Source organism: Trichoderma gamsii (genome assembly GCF_001481775.2).
Source record: "Trichoderma gamsii strain T6085 chromosome Unknown Scaffold_17.2, whole genome shotgun sequence".
Taxonomy (NCBI): domain Eukaryota; kingdom Fungi; phylum Ascomycota; class Sordariomycetes; order Hypocreales; family Hypocreaceae; genus Trichoderma; species Trichoderma gamsii.
The window spans coordinates 388,969-409,610 of record NW_020171354.1 but is presented as its reverse complement, the minus strand read 5'-3'; the positions used below and the strand labels follow the sequence as shown (position 1 = coordinate 409,610).

Below are 20,642 nucleotides of genomic sequence, written 5' to 3'. Positions count from 1 at the left end.
GGTCGATTTACGGGTCCCACATTACGGCCTTGGGGAGGGTCGAACTTGCTGTGAAAGCTAGAAAGCCAGCCTAAAATCCTGCAGGAATGATACGCAGATGCCTTGAATAGGCAACAAATCACAAGCCTGTTATCCTAGAACCTGTAAGAGAGTTAAGAATGCTGTGAAAGCCCATACAACATTTGAGCCTCTGCAAACTTCCAGCACTGAATTGAGTCATTGATGCCAATCCGTTACGTAGTACAGGTATACTCCATGATATCTCGAATGGCAGCTGGATTTCTCCAATCCTTAATTCTTCAATTACTATCTGTCCAAAGTAAGTAATGTATTGTATGGTTAGACACTATATATACATCAAGAGAGGTAAAAGCTATTAGAAAAGCCAGGCCGATGAGAAACAAGCAAACCGCATACCATCAACGAGACGGAAGAACAAGGGCAATGCAAAATATTCATGACTCTCCTGCAAACAAGCAAGCACCAACAAAAAAAAAAAAAACTTTAAGGGTAACTATAAAAAAAAGTATAACATGTATGTAATCCAGCTGTTTCTGCTCTGGAGAATCAAGAGAATCAACACCAATCCGAATCTGATATATACCCTGACGCCCTTCAAGAAAAAGAAGTAGGAAAAGAAATAAGAAAAAAAGAAAAAGAAAATGCTAGCAGTTGGCAGTCGCTTCTTTTTTGGTTTTTTTGTCACGTAGGCTTTTCTTCTTGAAAAAATCTCGCCCTCAGCGGAGTCCAATCACGCTCATCTCCAGCGTCCACACTCGGCGGATCCAGACCTTGAGCTTGCCCTCGACACCTTCGACATTGTCCAGCTCGATGCCCTCCCACCAGCATCGTCGAGCGGGTTTCCGCCAGAAGAGGAGCAGCTTTTGCGCCATGCCGACGGCGTTGCTGCCCATTTCGTTGCCTCGAATGTCGCTGCGCAGCCGAGCAAGGGCCAGACTGCAGATGACGGCCTTGTTAGGCTCGCCAGCTCGGTGGCCCCATTGGTCGTCGTGGTTGAAGCCACTACAAAGTCATTGTTAGCCAAGGGTTGATCCCTTTTCAGATCATATCGTAAGAGCGCATGACGAGAGTGGGATATAAGCATAGCAATCAAGGGAATAGAAAACTTACCCTGCCGTCAGCATCTCAATCAAATGAGCTTCCGTCGTTCCAGGCTCATCGCTGCGCTTCAGTCCGGAAAAGATGCCGTCCTGCTTCAGCAGCGCACGTGCCGCAGCCCGCTTGACCTCGATCATATCGGGCTGGCTGATGTCCGACTTGGGCGGGATTGCATAAAAGTCAAGATCCTCTCTCAGCACAATGATGCCAGCTCGTTTTGAGCCATCGTCTCGCGCCCCCATCGGATCCAAGGGAACAATCTCGCCATCCTGCGAAGCGCCGGGCGATGATTCGGTGGGGATTGACTGAGCAACATTGCGGAAAAAGTCCAGCATGTATTGCAACGAAGCAGGATCATACTATAACCAGCTATTAGTATACTTTGTATAATGAGAAGAGTTATTCCGAGACTTGTAGTTTACGAACATCAACTTGCACAGCATCGCTGTCGGGAAACCCGCTCATATGGCCTTCCGGGAAGAGCCCATTGGGGAAGAGAGATAACAGAACAAATTCAGGTAGAGTGAGTAGTTCGTCACGCGAAAGGACAAATCTGGTACCCCTGTTTTCATTTTTCGGTTAGCCATCTGTTGTAGGTGTCTTCTCCAGCAGGATATTTCGCTAACATACCTAAGGTCCATCGTGATTGTCTCATCGGCGCCAACATCTAGACTCTAATTAGCCACACGCTCTCCTTTTTATATCGTTGTATATATTTCATTGTGTTTTCATCTTGTCCTTCGCCTCTTCCAGTGTTACAACTTCTTAATCAAAGACTTTGCAGGCAACTCACCTCCGATAGCATTAACGGGTGGACCACCCTGTTGCACCTGAGTAATAATACTCGACGCTCCTCCGGCAGCCGCCATTACGAATGAGAATGCAAAGAGAGGACTATCCCCTTCCGAGTACGCAGGCGGTGGTTCGGCGTCGTCGTCTTTGCGGCTCGATTCTCCCTTGGTGTCTCTGGGGAGCGCACGCTTGGTCTCGGCGACAGGGTCTTGAAAGGCGCGCGCGGCAGTAGTAGCAGGCTGATCGGTATCGAAACGCTCCGGGGCACGGGAGTCGGAGCCGTAGGCGGGCGCGGCGATTGATCTGGCAGCGGCGCTTCCTTCGGCGACGAGAACAGCAGGGAACTTGCCACCACCGGGACGGTCTTCAACCGACGAGAAGAGCGACGAGAAAGGCGGAGGGCGCGAGGAAGAGGCTTCCGAGACGGGATACTGCGGCGGCGGGGACTGCTCGGCCTCGTGGACGGCGCCAGGGATGCCTTGAGCGGCGGCGATGTCGTTGTCGTCGCTGTCGTCGCGATCGAGCTCACGGCCCAGCTGCTGGGGATCGGCGGCGGCGGTGGCTGCGTGCTCGCGGCGGTGATGCACCTTGGCCTCTGTCAACTCCAGGGACTCTGACGGTCCGGTTCCAGGCTCGTGCGTCTCAGACAATGTGGCGGATTGCGGTTCGCGGCTCAGGAGCTCGGGTTGGCGAGGGAGCGGTGATGGGGGCTAATAAGGGAGATTGGATTGAGATTGATTTGGGCGGGTCAGTGCAGCGCGGGCATCTGGCTGTGAAAATGCTACAGTACGGCGTGCGGAAAGGAGGCGAGAGTCTCTGGGCTGCGAGCGCAAAAAGGGCCTTTTGCGACTGTCTGGTCTAGCTTTCAAAGATGGATTATCCGTCTCTTGTTGCTGGGGTCAACGAAAGCTCCGTGGCCAGCTGATTGATGATGATGCAGATTGGTCTGGTCAATTGATCTGGTTGGCGATGAAGTGCCGCTGATGAGTTGAGTTGATGAGGTGGGTGGAGAACAATAATGCTAGCTGCTGCCACCGGTTGCCCGCTGAACCTGTCAAGTGCCTCCGTTTTCCAGCGCTTTTAGGGGGGATTCCACAGGCAGTTGCCTCGCTCAGGCGGGCTGACCTCTAATAAGCCCCACTGCAGATGGAACGGGTAGCTAAATTGGGCACACCCGCTGGCCAATGACAGAGCTCCAGCCGCCCCAAGCTTCACATTAGCCGCCAGAGCCAATGTTGACTCGAGTGACCTTGGAAAACGACCACGAGCGCTTGCCGAACTGCCAGTAAACGAGAACAGATGGCTCAACATCAACATGAAGGGAAGATGCTCGTTCAACTAAAATTGACGTCAATTTTCGTCTTATGATTTACCTGATTCGCCGAGATGAGAAGCATGTAAAGAAATAACTCTCATCGAGGAAGGGCTTGGTACTGGTATATCTAATGTACTTCACCTAATTCAAGGTGCTCCATATTACTCCATACGCCCTAATTCTAAACCCATGGCAATGCTTTTCACATTCATTCGCTGTCACTGTCGCCAAAGATTGCTCGCAACACTTCGGCATTGGCGCTCTTCCCTTCAACAGCCTCGTTCCGCTCAGGGTTGACCTGGCCTTCTACCACCGGAGGCCCCCGCAAAGCCGCCGCCGTTGCTTCACCAGCTGCAGGAGATTCATCTTGGGTCCGAGACGCAGATAGCAAGGGCATCTGTACGTCTTCCATTGGACTGCCGTAAGATGGTCGCGCGCTGGGGCCCGGAGGTGCGTTGCTGGCATCAGGCTCATCGTCTCGTCGAGAGTGCGCAGGCGGCTTGACGTTGAACCGCTTACAGAGTAGTCGCGTAGGGTAAAAGTCTTCGACCGACCTCGTCAGATTTCCAAACATTCCCATCTTAGCAGCCTCTTCTGCCGGGTCCAAGGTCTTTGGCTCGGGCACAGAGATCAGTTCCTTCTCTTGTGTTGGGTCAGCCCCAATAATATGCGGCGCCTTGGCCGTTGTGAATCTTGATGCCATGAAACCAGTCATTGGCTTGAATATCCTCGCGCAGTTGTAGAATTCAGTCATTTCCTGAAGAAATTCGTCATCTGACATGCCGCTGGTCCTCTCCGGGAGCGACAATTTAGGATTCGTATGATGCTCCAAGTACCGTTTGTAGCGAACTCTTTTGGCCTCGTTGTCTGCATATGGCCCTCGTAAACCCCGTGCAATCGCTGCGATTGCCGTGTCCCGGTCAAGCTTGGGAACTTGCTCCCAGAGCATTGTCTGCTTTTCTTCTTCCGACACCGCATATCCTTCTGGCACTTCGCCTAGGCCAGGGGGTAAGTCTGCTCTTCCTGACGCCGTAGCAAGCCTCTCTCTGGAAGCGGCTGATATGTAATCAAAAACGGATTTCCCAGGGAGGGCCTTTTCTCCAAGGATAGCGGCTCGAGATTTCGCATCGAGAGTTGACGACTTGGCAGCCTCAGCGGCTGACACATACGCAGCGGCTTTGCTGTCGGTACTAGTGGTAGACTTGGACGATTTCCAGTCAGCTGGGACTGGCGGAGGTGCATATCTGGACAGCGCAATTGTTAAATCCTCCATGGCCATGGCCAGGACAAAGCCATCGAGTGGAAGTCGTCCATCCTGACATCTCCGCAAGCTACTACCGACCCTAGAAGTTTTTGGTATAAATACTGGAGCATTTTTCAGCGACGGATTTGCTGTCGCTGATAACTTCTTTCCCTTCTTCTTCTTGTCGCCTCCAACAACGCGGTTATACCTGATCTTGGGCCCGATTTCGTAAGGGTCTTCGTCATCAGATCCTGTGTCGTTGAGGATGCCAATACCAATGCCGCCACGCTGCGGTTTCTTCTTGGTACCTCCTCGAGATAATATCGACAGCACGCCGTCCCGACCTTCGCCCTCTTCGTCGCTGTCCGCTTTGCTTTCATTGCGCAGCGACGAAAGCTTTTCTTGTCCACTATGCCCCAGGCCTTTGCGATCGGTCTTGTGGATAAATCGCATTACCTCGACATTGTCGGGTGCAAAGAAGTGAGTTTCGCCATCGGTCAAGTTAGACTTTGCGCCCATGTCCAGGCGTGCTCCTCGTCGAACCTTGGGTCCAATACCCTGGCCATCTTTCCAGCCCATTCTCCGCAACAGCTTCAGGCCCATTGTATCTCCGTCGGCTCTAAATAGGCCCATCAGCCCCCCGGCGCGGAGCTCATCTTGGGTGGACGATCCCAGGCCGGCAAATGCCTGAGTAGTCTTGAGCGTCTGTGCTTCCGCAGCATCCGCCAGATCCTCCTCGTCCATATACTCCTCAGCGCGCTGATGAAGGCTGGCAGGTTCATCTTTGCGGCGGTTCGTGCGACTCGATACAAAGGTGGCCGGTGTCCATCCTTCTTTGGATCCCACGGTGTTGAAATAGCTATGTTGGCGGTCAGACGCAGTGATCCAGAATGGGGTCGATAGAGCTGTGAACCTACCCTGCGCTCCAGCCGCCTGTAAAGGCTCCATGTAATCTCCGCCTGCCCTTTTCATCCCTCACCTCCTGTTTCCACAAGGGAAGATATGATCCATCGTCGCGCTCGCCGTCTTCTGGCAAAGGGGTGCCGAAGATGGCATACGGCGCATGGAGGTCGGCCTCGAATGTCGCCCGAGATCGCTTGTAGGACATGTGCTTTCGTATTCGGGAAAATTAGCAGGCAAAGATTCGTGGCACTTAGGGGCAATCCGAGGTATCAGAGCATGGCGCTGGGCTACTTGACGGGTGTGCGATAAAGTCCCAGAAGCAACTGTCGTGGTCTATAGAGGAATGAAGCAGGTCGGCTCAAGTCAGGAACAGTGGTTGTAGATGCGCTATCGATAAAGCATAAAGTGCCTTGCAATGCTACATGCACTCTTTGCAGCAGCCTGTCTATAGCCTCCTGGGACTAGCCCGCCCGCCCTGGCGGTCTTTGACCCACTCATTGCAGCTAAAATGCAGCTCCAGCGTCGGCAGTTCCATTGAGATGAATCTTCTTTGTGAATACACGTGGTATTCCCATGGGCTCTGCCTTTAAACTGGACCTTGAATTTAGTTTGTGGGAAGACTATCTAGTCCTAAACTAATTTTGAGCTGCTTTGATAAAATATTCAGGGCTGAAAGAATTGCATTCAAGATGGCGCTGCCAAGCTCCCAATCGCACACTCTAACCCTCGTGACGTGCTTCCATCGTCAGCTTACACCTTGACTTGGCTTGGGAGGGAGGAACTGAGCTCAAGATGGCCTGATCTCCAGCGTCCCAAATGCTGTGGACGAATTGGAGATTTTTGGGATCTAAGATCTTGTGATCTAAAGAAGACATTCCAATATTACCATTATTGATGCTAAGGCAGAGTTATCATTACTTCGTACTATAGAGGCCCCCAGAACAAGAGATGCGGTAATACGGAGTTAAGCCTCCCAATTTAGGGACCCGTCTAATAGTAATCTATTCGTGAGAATTTGATCAATAGCTTAGCAATCCTTTGATAATCTGGAGAGGCACTGTTTATTGCCGAAAGGGAGCTATTGACGCTTCTGTCCCTTTACTCACAGGATCAAGTGCTATTAAAAAATGAATCCCATGGTATCGTTGTCAGCAGCCAATGGCATTTATTGACTGCCCGTGAAGCGTGCGAAGCTGACAGCACCCGGCTTTTTACAGCTAGGTGCCTGAAAACGTCAGGAATCAACGACCTATCCAGCCACAGCAGGCACAATGACGAAATAGAACAAAGAAAGCATGGAAAGACAAAGAGGCAAGGACGGAATAGGAGAAGTCTAGAAAAAAGACAGAGAGAGATCATTGTGCTGGTGCATGGATGTTTCAAAAATACAGCATCTGGAATTTTCCATTTCTTTTACAAGCGACAGGGAGTCGTTGGCTGCTTCCCCTCTCCGCGAGCTGGGGCGCAGAGCTCAATTGGAGCACAGCACGTCAATGATGCCCGAAGCTACTAACGCTGGATACTGCACGCATGAAAATTGCGCTGCAGCACCTCCATACCAGCAGCAACTAGACTGCCAGCTCAGGCCTCTGCGCAAACAGCAAACAGCACCAGACATATCCAGGCAATAGAGTCCCGTCCATTGGTGCATCCAGCATCTGGGAACATGCGCTGTGGAGCCTGCAGCTGTAATGACGCCTGAGGGGGATGCCGCAATGCTAGATGAGCTGTACCAGGTTGCCAGGCTCCGTCCAACCACTGAGCAGCGCGCGGCCCCTGGAAGGCACTAGCCCAGCGAGCCAGGTTTAGCACTCCGCTGAAGTGAGGCCCCAGGTACGAGGTGATACCCCTACCATGCTATCCGCACCGGCTTGGCGACAGCTGAGCCAGCTGGATACATTCAAGTGATGGCATCTCGCTCGATCCTGGCCGCCTCTGCCCTCTCCTGTCCTCTCCTCTGTAGATGACCGCTTGGTATAACAGATGGCACAAGTGCTGCGCTGCGAAGTGGACGCTCGTCGGCTGCTAGCTCGACGTTAACGGATACCAGTACTCCGTAGTAATATCCAATTCTCCATCAGAAACTGGAGCCCAGAGGGCAGCCCGTGGCTTGATGGCATCTCGCACCTGTGCTCCGTACTATCGACGTCGTAGTACCTGTACTAGCCCAGCCCAGCACATGCACCCGGGCCCCAGCGCTGCGTTACCTGGAAGCCGTCCCAGCCATTGTCACCCTGCTCTCTCTCCTCTCGCACGCTCTCTCTCTTGTTCTTCCCCCCCAGCAGGCCCAGCTCTTTGCCCCCCGACCACGCGTGGATCTTCTCCTTTTTTATCTCGCAGCAGAGAGGAGGGCCTTTGATGCTTCTGTGACGCACCCGCGGGCCACGCTCCAATCTTTGCCTGACGGCTTCTCAGGGCCCTGGCAGCGCAGAACTCTTTGAGCATTGAAATTGACCGCCATGACAACCGCCGCAGCGTCCCAAGGCTCCGACTTCTCCCACACCTCCCCCTCGCGAGCTGCCCCATCCCGGTCCTATTCCACACGCTCCTCCCGCCCCCCTCCCGTACCCTCAGGCTCTGCTGGCGGCGCGGCTGGGCCACCTGCGTCCTCCATTTCCAGCGCCAACGCCAGCGCCAACACCAACGCCAACTCGCACTCGTACTATCACCACAGCAGCCACCAAGCAGCCCAGCAGCAGCAACAGCAACAGCCAGGAGTGCAGCAACAGCAGCAGCAGTACGCAACGACTTCGACAGCGGCCTCATCGCAGCAGCAGCCGCAGGCCCGTCACCGTCGCCGCAGCTCGTCGTCGTCTCGCCCGACCCACGCCCACAGCCAGCCTGCGTCGTCACAAAATGACTACGAAACCTCACATCTAGCCGCATCCCAGTCCAAGCGCAGCTCCAGCCGAGACCGCCCGCCGCTCTCTTCTAACAACAGAGCGGCCGACGCCTCTCGATCCCATCGACGGAGCACCAGCACCCGCTCCACGCATACTCGTCAGGGCCACGCCGAAATGCCTCCCTCCGCCGTCGCCAACAATGGCAGCTCGGCCGCTGCGTCGCACCACACTTCCCATGGCGGCGCCGACGCGACGCATAAACAATCCAGATCGCGCACCACCATCCCAACGCAGTCGGGCAAATGGATCTTGGGCAAGACCATCGGCGCCGGCAGCATGGGCAAGGTGAAGCTGGCTCGCAAAGAAGACGGGTCTGAACAGGTACGTACCCCCTTTGCTTGCTTTTGTGATATTCCATTGCGTTGCTAACTTTGTCCGTCAAAAAGGTTGCTTGCAAGATCATCCCTCGCGGTTCTACTGATGACGGCCATCAGAGCCGGCAAGAGAAGGAGCGCGCCGATCAGTCAAAGGAGATCCGAACCGCTCGCGAGGCTGCCATTGTCACCCTTCTCCATCACCCCCACATCTGCGGCATGCGAGATGTCGTTCGCACAAACTATCATTGGTATATGCTCTTCGAGTATGTCAACGGCGGCCAGATGCTCGACTACATCATTTCACATGGCAAGCTCAAGGAGAAGCAAGCCCGCAAGTTTAGTCGTCAGATTGCCAGTGCTCTGGACTACTGTCACCGAAACAGCATCGTCCATCGCGATCTGAAAATCGAAAACATCCTCATCAGTAAAACTGGTGACATCAAGATCATTGATTTCGGCCTCAGTAACCTGTTTTCTCCTCGCGGCCATCTCAAGACCTTCTGCGGAAGTCTCTACTTTGCCGCCCCGGAGCTGCTACAAGCGAGGGCATACACTGGTCCGGAAGTTGATGTGTGGAGCTTTGGCATCGTCCTCTACGTTCTCGTCTGTGGTAAGGTGCCTTTCGACGATCAGAGCATGCCTGCTCTTCATGCGAAGATCAAGAAGGGTCTTGTCGACTACCCGAGTTGGCTTTCAAATGGTAAGCCCATACTTCCTTTTCCCTATATGTGACCAATGATGTCATGAACCGAGTACTGACGCATTACCTTTTTACAACACAGAATGCAAACACCTAATGTCCCGAATGCTTGTCACAGATCCCAAGCAACGAGCAACCATGCAAGAGGTTATGAACCACCCATGGATGCTCAAGGGATTCAGCGGACCTCCAGATAACTACCTTCCCGTCCGAGAGCCGCTCAATGCCAACTTGGAGCCAGAAGTCATCCACGCCATGCAAGGCTTCAACTTTGGTTCTCCCGAGTCCATCCGTACTCAACTTACAAAGGTTATCGAATCAGAGGATTACCAGCAGGCTGTCAAGGCGTACCAACGTGAGAAGGAGCAGCCACAGCCCAGCAAAGACAGCGAGAAGAAGCGTGGATTTGGCTTCGATTTCTACAAGAGGAGAAACTCCAACAGCCGTGATACTCTTAGTGGACCAAGCTCCGAAGCGCTGCAGATAGGTGCTGACCCCCTGAACGCCTTCAATCCCCTCACTTCCATCTACTATCTCGTCAAAGAGAAGCAAGACCGGGAGCATGCGGAGATGAGCCCGCCAGCAAGCACTTCTCGCGAAAAGGAAAAAGAAAAGGAGCGAGAACGGGATAAGGAGCGAGAACGCGCAGAGCGTGAGCGCGAGAAAGAAAAAGAAAAGGAAAGAGAGCGTGAAAGGGAGAAAGAAAAAGAACGTGCAGAGCGTGAACGCGAACGCGAACGCGAGCGTGAGCGTGAAAAGCTTCCAGAGACTGTACCTGATTTGGCACCTCCTCAAGCGGCTCATACCAATGCTGCAGCGTTTGAAATGCCGGGTGAGAGGCCTACAGGCGGACGCACTCGACCCAGAGCTCGTACTCACGGAGAAGACGATGCGCCAGACTTGGTGAAACAGCAACACATACCTGTGCAGCCTGAATCCAAGGCCGATCAACTTCAGAAGAAGGAGGGCACTACTGCCAGCCTGCTCCGGCGCTTCAGCACTCGGAAACGCAGGGAGCCTGATCGATCAGCAGACAAGGAGAGAGACCGTTCCTACCCTCCCATGGTACATGTCCACTCACCACCCGAAGGAGCCCCTACAGCCCCTAGAAAGAGCTTCAGCATCCGACGTGGACGGCGAGACCGTGACGATCACGCCAATATTGCGCTGCCATCTGGCGGCAGTCAACACAGCGAGCTGCTGAGCCCCCCAATGTCTGCCGGTGGCATTCGCGGATCGCGAAAGTCGGGACTTGGACGGTCAACCAGCGTAAATTCAGCGGACATTCGCCGACGAGATAATGCCATGTCATCGAGAGAGCCACCATTGACGAGCGGCTCGGACCAGTCTGTTACAAACGACCAGTCTTCTACTGTACAGAGGAGCCACACGCATTCACAATCAGTGGCAATGAGGGCCAAATCTCTAGGACACGCGCGTCGCGAGAGCGTTCAACAACGTCGTCTGCGAAGAGAAGCCGCCCAAGAGGCCAATGTACCAGAAGAAACCGATTTGGAACAGGAAGCCAGCGGCGTCTCCACTGACAGACTGGACAGCGCTGAATTGGCGAAACCCGTATACCTCAAGGGTCTTTTCAGCGTTTCCACCACCTCCGGCAAGACGGTTCCGACTATTCGTGCCGACATCCGGAGGGTGCTGAAACAACTAAACGTCGACTATGTCGAAATCCGAGGAGGCTTTAGCTGCAAGTATACGCCTAGTATCGACCTCAACAGGGTGCATGATACACCGAGCAGTCCGCCTGCCCAAAACCAAGGAGGTGGCCATCGCCGCCGCTTTAGCTTTGGCGGCCTCATGCGAGGCGAGGACCGTGATCGCGACGACATTCGCGATATGGATCGATCGCCCGTGACCCCAAGGACGCCTGGACGGCAGGACCGCGACCGCAATCGAGACCGTGACCGCAGCTACTCCAACTCTGAAGAGTCGGTGGATAGCATCCCCCGAAGAAGTGGAGGAGTATCGAGGCGCGTGCCTGGAGAGACGACGACGCAAGTGCAAAGCGATCTGGGTGGTAGCATGGTAATGGAGTTTGAGATCTTTATCGTCAAGGTCCCACTCCTTTCCCTGCACGGCATCCAGTTCAAAAGAATGACTGGAAACACGTGGCAGTACAAGAACATGGCGGAGCAAATTCTCAAGGAGCTGAAACTCTAAAAGCATAAAATATGTCCGGGCAAAAAAGAAAACAAGGTGCATATTCTGGGTTAGCGAGGGCATCGGTGGATGTGTGAAACTGCCGATTTACGAGACAAGTCGCAGAGGAAAAAATTGTGCTATTGGTACGAAGGCAGAAGGCTTATCGCCTATGCTGGGCAAATTACGACGATCATTTGAAAATAGAAGCAGAGGGCGCGTTTGTATATGGCATGTTGCGGCATTTCACGTACGTAGCCGGAGTTTTCCTTTCTTTTCCTTTCTCTCGTCTTTTCTCTTTGCTTTTATCAACATTTATTTTTTTTCTACCCTTGATGGTGTGAGTACTTGGGACTGGCAGGTGGATATTAGAACACCGGCCAAGTAAGTAATGAGAACTTGTTTGGGTGAGTGGCGGTTTACCACTATGGAGAGCGCATGAGGCATATATCTTGGTTACTTATCCACGCTTAGATTACGTATTAATAAATAGCAATATGATTCGCAATATGGTACTTCTTCTTTCTCTTCTCTTTTTTTGTTGACCGACTTTGATGAGTTATCAACCATAGCTAGAAGTTGAATCCTTGCATATGAATCTGACTCACTTGGTGAAGACCTTGTTTCACTATGCGAGACAAACTATCATTTTTAATCCCCAGTTGTCTTTACGGAGCCACCCTGAAATAGTTTGCGTCATGACTTGCATATACATACATCGAGTAGTATTAAGCACATGCGGCACGGGAACAGTAGCGAGCTTTCCAAGTCGGTCCAGGCATCATGCAGGTCAACCATGTCAATCACACGAAATGGGAACGACAACGGCAGGGTAAGTAGAGGCAGTAAAAGAGGGCTGTGAAGCCCTACAAGAGGCAAATCGCTGCGGCTAGTCGCTCCCTGCAGCCTGGTAAATCATTTGTACGGTTCGCATCATTCGTATGGTGTTGAATACACACTTTGATGCATACCTACCTAGGTAGTTTATTCACATGCCACGGTAATTGAAGCTATCTCGAAACAGAACCTCCTCTAGGGCCATTTCGTACTAGCAGCCCTCCTCTAATGCGCGTATCTTAAGTACATACATATGTAGGTACCCCGTACCTTGCTCTGCACGCTATGCACACCATCGCGGCGCGTACAAGTACCATATGCCGTCAACTACGTAATTTGGGGCCTTGGGTCATCCGCATACAGCAAGCGGAGAGGCAAAAAAGAGGCGGGCGGAGAGCAAAAAAGGGGGGCCTCGACTTCACAAGCGACCGGCGCAGGTCACCTGCGTTATCTGCTTGTATGCAAATGTACACGCGGACGGCCAGAAAATCAGCGAAGAGCAGGAAAAGAGGATCCCGGCTTTGCTAGCAGGGCTTTGCAGGCTCGAAACGCGGGGCCGACTAAGCCTGCTTCGGCGATTCTGCCGCCGCTGACCGTCCTTGGTGCAACCTTGCAGCCGCCAGCCTCTTTCGCTCGCGGACAGCAGCTTCAGCTTTCTCCTCCCACTAGCCGCCGCCATATTTTGCTCTCTCTCTGTTCTCTCGTCCTTCACTCTCGTCTGGCTCGACGTCTGGGCTCGTTTATTTCATCGCGCTTTCTGGTCCGTGGACGATTCGCCGGACCGCTGCTGAACGAAAGAAGACAAGAATTCCAGTGCCCTGCCCGGTGGCCCTACTGCTGAGACTCCGAAGAAGAAGAAGAAAGAAGATATCCCCGGACTCGTCGCCACCATGACTGAGGTTTCGTCCACCCGGCTTTACCTGGGAAACCTCCCTCGAAATGGTCCATCTCCATTGTCTTCCTGCTCCCATGGCTACGACTAACTGGCTTCCCTCAGCTACCAAGGCCGATGTCGAGGCTCACTTTGCGACCCACGGCACCGGAGAGATTACCGAAGTGAAGCTTATGAACGGTTTCGGATTCATCGAGTATAAGGATGCTATGGATGCTCGCGACGTCGTCCCAGGTTCGCCTTGCCTTGTTCCCCGTATAGATTTGCAACGGGATCTATTATACTGACCAATCGCGCGTTCTTCTTTGCCATATACAGCTTTCCGTATGTCCATCGCCCTACCTACCATCTCTACCTGATCTCCATCTCTCTTCCGCGTCACTACTCTATCGCCTTTCGCTCTGCTCGAGACTAACCCGCGATTGAACAATACAGATGGATCCGACTTTATGGGAGAACGCCTCACCGTCCAGTTTGCCCGTGGAGCTCGACACCGAGAGGGCGGCATGGGGCACGAGCGTGCGCCGCCGCGACCGCGTAGAACTCCTCACCGAATGCAGATCACGGGACTTCCCAATGATACCAGCTGGCAGGTCTGTTCCCTCTCCCAGTTTGTTGCACCTGGATTCCACGGGACTTGCGTGCCCTTTTCCTCATATACTTGGAGCGCTTTGGTTTGCTATGCGTTGCATTGGGTCGGCATGTGCGCCCCGCACTATCCGTCTCAGCCCTTTCGTTCTGGACTGGCGACTCTGGCTTGGCATCCCTGGTTCCTGACTTGATGGATTATTCTTCACATCTTTCGCTTGCCGATACGTGGACTTTTTTTTCTCCAGGCTTTTTGCTCTCCTCCTTGGCAACGACTTACGTGGATTCTACCAATAGGACCTTAAAGACTTCGCCCGTCAATCAAGCCTTGATGTGGTGTACTCTGAGACTGGCCGCGACTCTAATGGCCGAGGGTAAGCGCTGTTAAACTTTGGGCTCCTCAACCTTACATGTGTGTTTGTGACTAACGAGAGGGGCCGTAGCTTTGTCGAATTCGAGACTGCTGCAGATCTGAGAACAGCCGTTGAAAAGCTTGACGGTCGTGAGTTCAAGGGCGCCCGTGTCCAATGTCTTGTTGACGTAAGTTCCGATACTAGTCCTATCACTCTGCATATCGTTTCAGGTGGACTGCTTGCTCACTCTAGATGCTTAGACTCAACCCGACATGCCCCCGCGGGATCCCCGTGCCCGATCTCGTTCACCTGGACGTAGGCCATACCCACCGCCGCAATTTGATAACTATGACCGCCGAGGCGCTCCTCACCGAGGTTACAGCCGCGAAGGCGCTGCACCATCGTATGGCTACCGTGACAGAAGCCCTCGCCGTGAATACTATGATGACCGGGCTCCGCGCTATCGTTCACCTCCTCGCCGGCCAGTGGAAGATTACCCGCCCCCTCGAGGTCGCTACGATGAGCCTTACCGCCGCGATTATCCCCCGCCTCCTGCCGATCCTTATGCAAATGGCGGTCGACCTGCCTATGACCGGCCACCAAGAGACTTTCCCCCCAGGGAGCCAGCATACCCTCGAGAAGGAGGATATGCGCGAGACTACGATCGTGGTGGACGCTACTGGTAAATTTCACTCTTCTCTATTATCCCTATCTCTTCTTGGGATCTGCGCTGTATAGCTCTACTTTCCCACGCTGCCTATTTTTTATGCGTCTTCTATTTTATACGCTCGCTCTCTTGGCGGAATTGGCCTTGACCAAATGTGATAGATGACCTACCACAAACGGACTTATCAACTCGAAAAGCTGGGGCGTATGGTTTGCAGAGACTGGTTATTACGGGACTTGTATCTAGTGTGGAGGGTCGGGGAGTTTGGACTTCACAACGAGCAGCTTTGCTATTTGCTATTTCGATATGAGTGGACACCGGACGATGGGCTCTTGACGATCAGAATGAACATGGGACAGCCATTGACAGAATGGAAGGAATCTCCGGGACACATGATATCACATGGGAGGCAAGAAGAGTCAGGCTGTACGATTAACGGGATTTATGTATGGTTCATCAATTTTTTTTATTGCTTTTTATTTCTTGGTGATATGTAACATCTTTGCATGAAAGCGTTCTTGATCCACATACGGCGTGCTATTCGAACAGCAAGAGAAAACGAAATGAAAGAAACAAAGACCGAAATAAACCAAGAAAACATCATCAACATGAGGAATATGGCATTAGAAGAATTGCTTGTTGAAGCAGCTCGGTGTTGGCGACCGTCACAACGTGAGAGGTAGTCGCTGTTAGTATTATACACAAACCATCCCTCTTGGCTCATACATGTATATACATATGTGCACATCTCCACCAGCTCAAGGAAATATATCGCTCATTTCCGAAAGAAAACAAATGAGATTTGGCGAAAAGGTCTTTGCTGAAGCCGACATGTGCGTATCAAAGGAAGGGGGGTTTTCTTCCCTTACTGTTTCCTTCCGAAAGCGTTCTTCTTTTCTTGCGCCGTAGCACTGCCTTCTAGGCGGCGGTCTTCTTCCACTGGGAGTAAACGCCGATGACACTGCTGACTGTTCCGGCTAGGCCGACGAAGCCGTCGTCGAATCCGACCCAGTTGAGGGCGGTGAGGGGGACGGTCAAGTCGCAGACGTCGGAGACGAGCTGGAGGCGGCTGGCGAAGCGTTCCCTTGGGGAAATGTCACATGTTAGTTTTTCTCTCTTCTCAAGGGGAATTTTCAAGGTTATATGGGAACAGAAAAGGGTAAAAACTCACTTTAGGATCTGCTTGCTCTCGACAACGCCCTCCCCGTCCTTGCGGTCAATCTTTGCCTCGCGCTCCTTCAGCCTAACCAGCGTATACAGCTGCGCCGCAACGCTGAAGACCAGCCCCATGGCCCAGAAGCGATAGGCATGTTGCGTCAGCGTCTTTGCGGCGGACCACTTGCGGATGCCGGCGGCGTCGCCCAGTGTCAGCATGTCAAACGACAGGTAGCCCGCATAGCCAATCTGGCGGCCGACGGCGGCGTAGCGCAAAAAGGGCTCGAGCGTCTTTGCGTCGGCGGCCTGGGCGGCGGCTTTCACGTGCTCTAGATTCTTGCCGAAGCGCATAAACTTGCGGACGAGGCCGAACTGCTTCTTGATGGCGTTCCAGGGGGCCATTTGCGAAGGGGTGCCGTTGGTGCGCAGGAGGTACCAGGCGTAGAAGCGGGCAAAGTACTGCAGGGTGCGGAGGATCTTGTCGCGGCCGACGGTGGTGGCGACGAAGCGGAGGTAGTGAGCCACCGAGGGGTGGTAGACGAGCGTGTCGGCGACCATTTTTGGTGGTTTTTGTTTTGGATGTCGTGATGTTTGGTGATGGTGTTTCGGATCGAGGGATAGCACGCGCACGCTTATCGGCTTCGGCAATCGATGGTTATCGCAGATGACGTCTTTTTTTGCTTTTTCTCTCAAGAGAAGTAGAAAAGGATGAAGAGACGATATGTCAATTCAACGGGGTATAGGTCGTAACAGAGAGAGGAAGGAGAACAAAGTCGAGGAATGGGCCGAAAGAAGAATAAAGGAAAAAAAAAAGTGAATGAGAGTCAGAAGTGTCTCGTGTTTAGCCGTGGAAAGGCTTCAAGCCATACCGTATGGCTGCAGAGAAGCCGACGGCACTTGTGGCGTGTAAAACATGCCGAGGTCCAGATTCCCCCACAACTGGAGAAGCAAGAGATTCACTTCTCAAGAAGCTTAGCTCAGCGTGTTTGGAGTTTGTGTGGAGAAACGAGACAAGAGATGCGAATCCGGAGTAGATCCGCACCTGGGCTCGTGCCTTTCACGTGAAGCAAAGAAGGAGAACATCTCGGCGCAGATTATGTAATGCATCTCGGTACTCTCTCGGTACTCTCCCCAGCGACGCAACTCACGTGAGTCCCCGCGCCCCGCCGAAGGAGGGAACTTGATAGCTCCAACCAGCGCCTTCGCGTCTGCTCTTCCGGGAAATCCTCTTAGACAATAGCTTTCCGGAGCTGGGGCAACGGGGCATAGCCGGGCCTCTCCAACGCTGAGCTGAAACTGCTTTGTACTGCTGCTACTGCTTTATTCTCAGACGAGCACACAATTTCTAGAGATGGGTACTTACATACGCACAGAGCCAGAGACGCAAAAGAAGAAAAAAAGCTCCTCTCATCCGGCAAATGCCGTCAAAGCCCACCCCGGAAGGGAACCCAGACAGCCAGTCAACGGCCACGCTTCGGTATAGTCGGTTACGTTATTACTCGCCCTTTGCCGTGAACACCACCCATAGCTTATGCAAGTCCTTTGTAATGTTGTAGAAAGGGCTCTTCCTTTCAGCTTCGGATTGGCTGAAGAATCCCTCCCCCCCCCCCCCCCCTGAGAAAAGAGCCTAGAGTAGCCGGAACTTGCCTTTTTGCTTGGTTACATACTTATACGTAATACAAGTCAGTACTTAGTAAAAACAAGAGCTGGGCGTCGGGACCCTGCGTTTTTTCCCTGCTCTAGTAGCTAGTCTTCCCGGCCGGATGGCAGCGGGCGAGTTATCGTCAAATCTCGGCAGCAGTCTTGTGATCAAAAAGAGCAAGCATCCCCTTAGTCAGGAGCCTTTTCTTCCTTGTTCTTCTGCTTCTTCTGCTTCTTCTTTTTTAGTTCTGGTGGTCTATATATATTCAGTGGTTGTCGTGACCCTAAAGGCATCGACTTCTATTCATTTCCCCCAATTCTCCATCTTTCTCTCTCTCTTCCTCCACTAGCCGAACCCCACGGATAACCCACCCCGCGTCATCGCCGCCGAAGAGCTTCAAATCCCGGGAGCTCATCTCAGCTCAATTCCACTCAATCACCACTCCCGTTTTTTAATTCTCTCCCATAATTGAACCCCTTTTTCCGTGATAAAGAGCAGTGCAGAATCCAATTGTTCTAGAAAAGCTCTCTACTGCGCTTTGAAGCACCAATCTCCAAAACACCACATTACATCATCAACCACCAGCCGCCAAAATGACAGACACCGGCGAAAAAGTCAACACGCACATCATCACCCTCACGCGATTCCTCACGGAAGAGCAAATCAAGCACAAAGAAGCAACCGGTGACTTCACGTATGTTTCTTTTCTTTTTTTTTCCCATTCACCCATTGCGCTACATCCTGCAATTCCAGTTCTATACACAGCAACCAGATTCAAACTAACACGCTTATACAACAGACTCCTCTGCCATGCCCTCCAATACTCCTTCAAGTCCATCGCCTACTACATCCGCCGCGCCACCCTCGTCAACCTGACCGGCCTCGCCGGCTCCTCCAACACCACCGGCGACGAGCAGAAGAAGCTCGACGTAATCTCAAACGACCTCTTCATCGAGGCCATGCGCTCCTGCGGCAAGGTCGCCATGCTCGTCTCCGAGGAAGAAGAGACCGAGATCCTCTTCCCCCACGCCACCGGCGCCCGCTACATCGTCTCCTGCGACCCCATCGACGGCTCGTCCAACCTCGACGCCGGCGTCTCCGTCGGCACAATCTTCGCCGTCCACAAGATCCCCGACGGCGTCGACGTCGCTTCCAAGGCCGACATCCTCAAGGCCGGCACGGAGCTCGTCGCCGCGGGCTTCACAATGTACGGCGCCTCAGCCCAGCTCGTCATGACCATGCGCGGCAGCACCGTCAACGGCTTCACGCTCGACAATGGCATTGGCGAGTTCATCCTGTCCCACCCGGACATGCGCATCCCCAAGTCGCGGTCTATTTATTCCGTCAACGAGGGTAACTCGCTGTACTGGGAGGACAAGACCATCAACTACTTCAACTCGCTCAAGCAGGCGCAGGCCGACGGCAAGCCCTACAGCGCGCGTTATATCGGCAGCATGGTTGCCGATGCTTATCGTACACTCTTGTATGGAGGCATCTTTGCCTATCCCGCGGATAAGAAGAGCCCCAAGGGCAAGCTCCGTATTCTTTATGAGTGTGCGCCCATGGCCCTGGTTTTTGAAAATGGTGAGTTTTCATTGTGCTATGCCGCTTTTTTTTTTTTTTTTTTTCGTCTGGGAAAATGTAAATGCTAATATTATATGACAGCTGGTGGCCAAGCCGTTGATAGCAACATGAACAGAATGTTGGAGGTTGTACCAGAGCACATCCACGACAGATCAGGCATCTTCATGGGCAGCTATGATGAGATTGAAAAGGTCAAGTCATTCTACAAATAAGATAAGATGAAAATATGAAGAAGTGGGGAAGGGAGAGGGTAAGAGAGTGAAAGGAAACAAATGCATGACACGGGAACATCAAAAAACCTGCATCATATAGCAAAAGGCTGATTTGTGATTTCGTTTGTTCGTGGACGAAGCTATCAATCCACACATATATATAAACCTATAATTACACACAAAGTTCACATCCTCTTCCAAGTTTACCATCATCTTGTTTTGATCATTAAAGATAACACAAACAAAAGGATTGACAAAAGAAAAACATACCTCCTAATTTGCATCACCAAAACTTTGGAATCAACCTCGGCGTATTCTTCTTCCACTCTTGATAGTCCTTTCTATCTCCGTATCGCTTGTCATACTTTCCCTCGGAGAGGGGTATGCCAGATACCTTGAGAAGCAAAAAGGCCGCAAACGCGGGACTAACAAATGACAAGATAGAAGTCGTAATGACACTCAAGGGGCCTCCAGACAACCCCAAAGCTTGCTGGATGGGCAATCGGGCAAGAACACCAGCTACGACAGTCGCAATTCCGGCCCACAGGGAGATTTCCCCAAAGTAATTAGGGAACCGACTATCAGATAATCTCGTCAGATCAAATACAATATCAGGATAAACAGGTGTAAACTTTCAAGCTTTGAGACACAAAACAAAACAGGTTTCAAGTCGCACTACACGAGGTCTGAGAAGAGAAAAAGGTTTGTTTACACTTACCTCTTGGAGAAAAGCCCCCTCGTCATAAACTCTTCGTCATGCAGCTTGAGCTTCTTCTCCCTTTGCCACTTGCTCTTCTGCATATCTGCCAAGATTTCAAATGCAAAACCAGCCAGCCAAATCGATATGCCAATGACGTCCGTGGCAACGAGCTTGGGCATCGCAGCAGATGCCAGCACAGTTGCCGGGATGGCGTTGAGCATAATCACAGGCATAAGCTGGAACGATACCCACAGGGCCTGGAAGAAAAAGGCCCCAGAGAACTTGGCGGGATTGTGGCGGATAGAATCGAATCGAGAATCATGGCCGGCGGTAAGGATGCGATGGAATAGATACGAGCCAACTGTGGTTTGGTGGTGTATGAGCAATTAGTTAGTTTTCTCAACCTCATTCTCAACTAGTAAGATAATAAGTTTTAACAAAAGAAAGACAGGACCGTGTGCGGTTTTCGTCCGAATGTAAGATTAAAGCTCCCCTCGGCGTAAGGAACCCGGGTTTAAAGCATTGCAACTCATTGCACGACTCACGTCGAATTGCCCACACCG

At 52.4% G+C, this 20,642-nt stretch overlaps 5 protein-coding genes across 5 annotated transcripts; 3 read left to right on the top strand and 2 right to left on the bottom strand.

Moving 5' to 3' along the window:
- Positions 1-737: 737 nt before the first annotated feature.
- On the bottom strand, positions 738-5,577 carry TGAM01_v205529 (dipeptidyl-peptidase III; the record flags this gene model as incomplete). Its single annotated transcript, XM_024549656.1, has 8 exons — positions 738-1,023; positions 1,132-1,478; positions 1,546-1,681; positions 1,750-1,786; positions 1,913-2,621; positions 3,152-3,249; positions 3,449-5,328; positions 5,387-5,577. 8 exons carry the CDS (start codon positions 5,575-5,577, stop codon positions 738-740), a joined length of 3,684 nt encoding a protein of 1,227 aa, XP_024405605.1.
- Positions 5,578-7,831: 2,254 nt separating this feature from the next.
- On the top strand, positions 7,832-11,470 carry TGAM01_v205528 (CAMK/CAMKL/KIN1 protein kinase; the record flags this gene model as incomplete). The annotated part of the gene is made up of 3 exons (XM_018802848.2): positions 7,832-8,596; positions 8,662-9,292; positions 9,375-11,470. 3 exons carry the CDS (start codon positions 7,832-7,834, stop codon positions 11,468-11,470), a joined length of 3,492 nt encoding a protein of 1,163 aa, XP_018663965.2.
- A 1,785-nt stretch (positions 11,471-13,255) lies between these two features.
- TGAM01_v205527 (hypothetical protein) lies at positions 13,256-14,805 on the top strand (the record flags this gene model as incomplete). Its single annotated transcript, XM_018802847.2, has 5 exons — positions 13,256-13,412; positions 13,614-13,771; positions 14,064-14,140; positions 14,210-14,306; positions 14,380-14,805. The coding sequence occupies 5 exons, from the start codon at positions 13,256-13,258 to the stop codon at positions 14,803-14,805; spliced, it is 915 nt and encodes a 304-aa protein (XP_018663964.2).
- Positions 14,806-15,704: 899 nt separating this feature from the next.
- On the bottom strand, positions 15,705-16,499 carry TGAM01_v205526 (peroxisomal biogenesis factor 11; the record flags this gene model as incomplete). Its single annotated transcript, XM_018802846.1, has 2 exons — positions 15,705-15,870; positions 15,958-16,499. 2 exons carry the CDS (start codon positions 16,497-16,499, stop codon positions 15,705-15,707), a joined length of 708 nt encoding a protein of 235 aa, XP_018663963.1.
- A 1,677-nt stretch (positions 16,500-18,176) lies between these two features.
- Positions 18,177-19,379, top strand: TGAM01_v205525 (fructose-1,6-bisphosphatase; the record flags this gene model as incomplete). Its single annotated transcript, XM_024549655.1, has 3 exons — positions 18,177-18,277; positions 18,383-19,167; positions 19,249-19,379. 3 exons carry the CDS (start codon positions 18,177-18,179, stop codon positions 19,377-19,379), a joined length of 1,017 nt encoding a protein of 338 aa, XP_024405604.1.
- Positions 19,380-20,642: the final 1,263 nt, after the last annotated feature.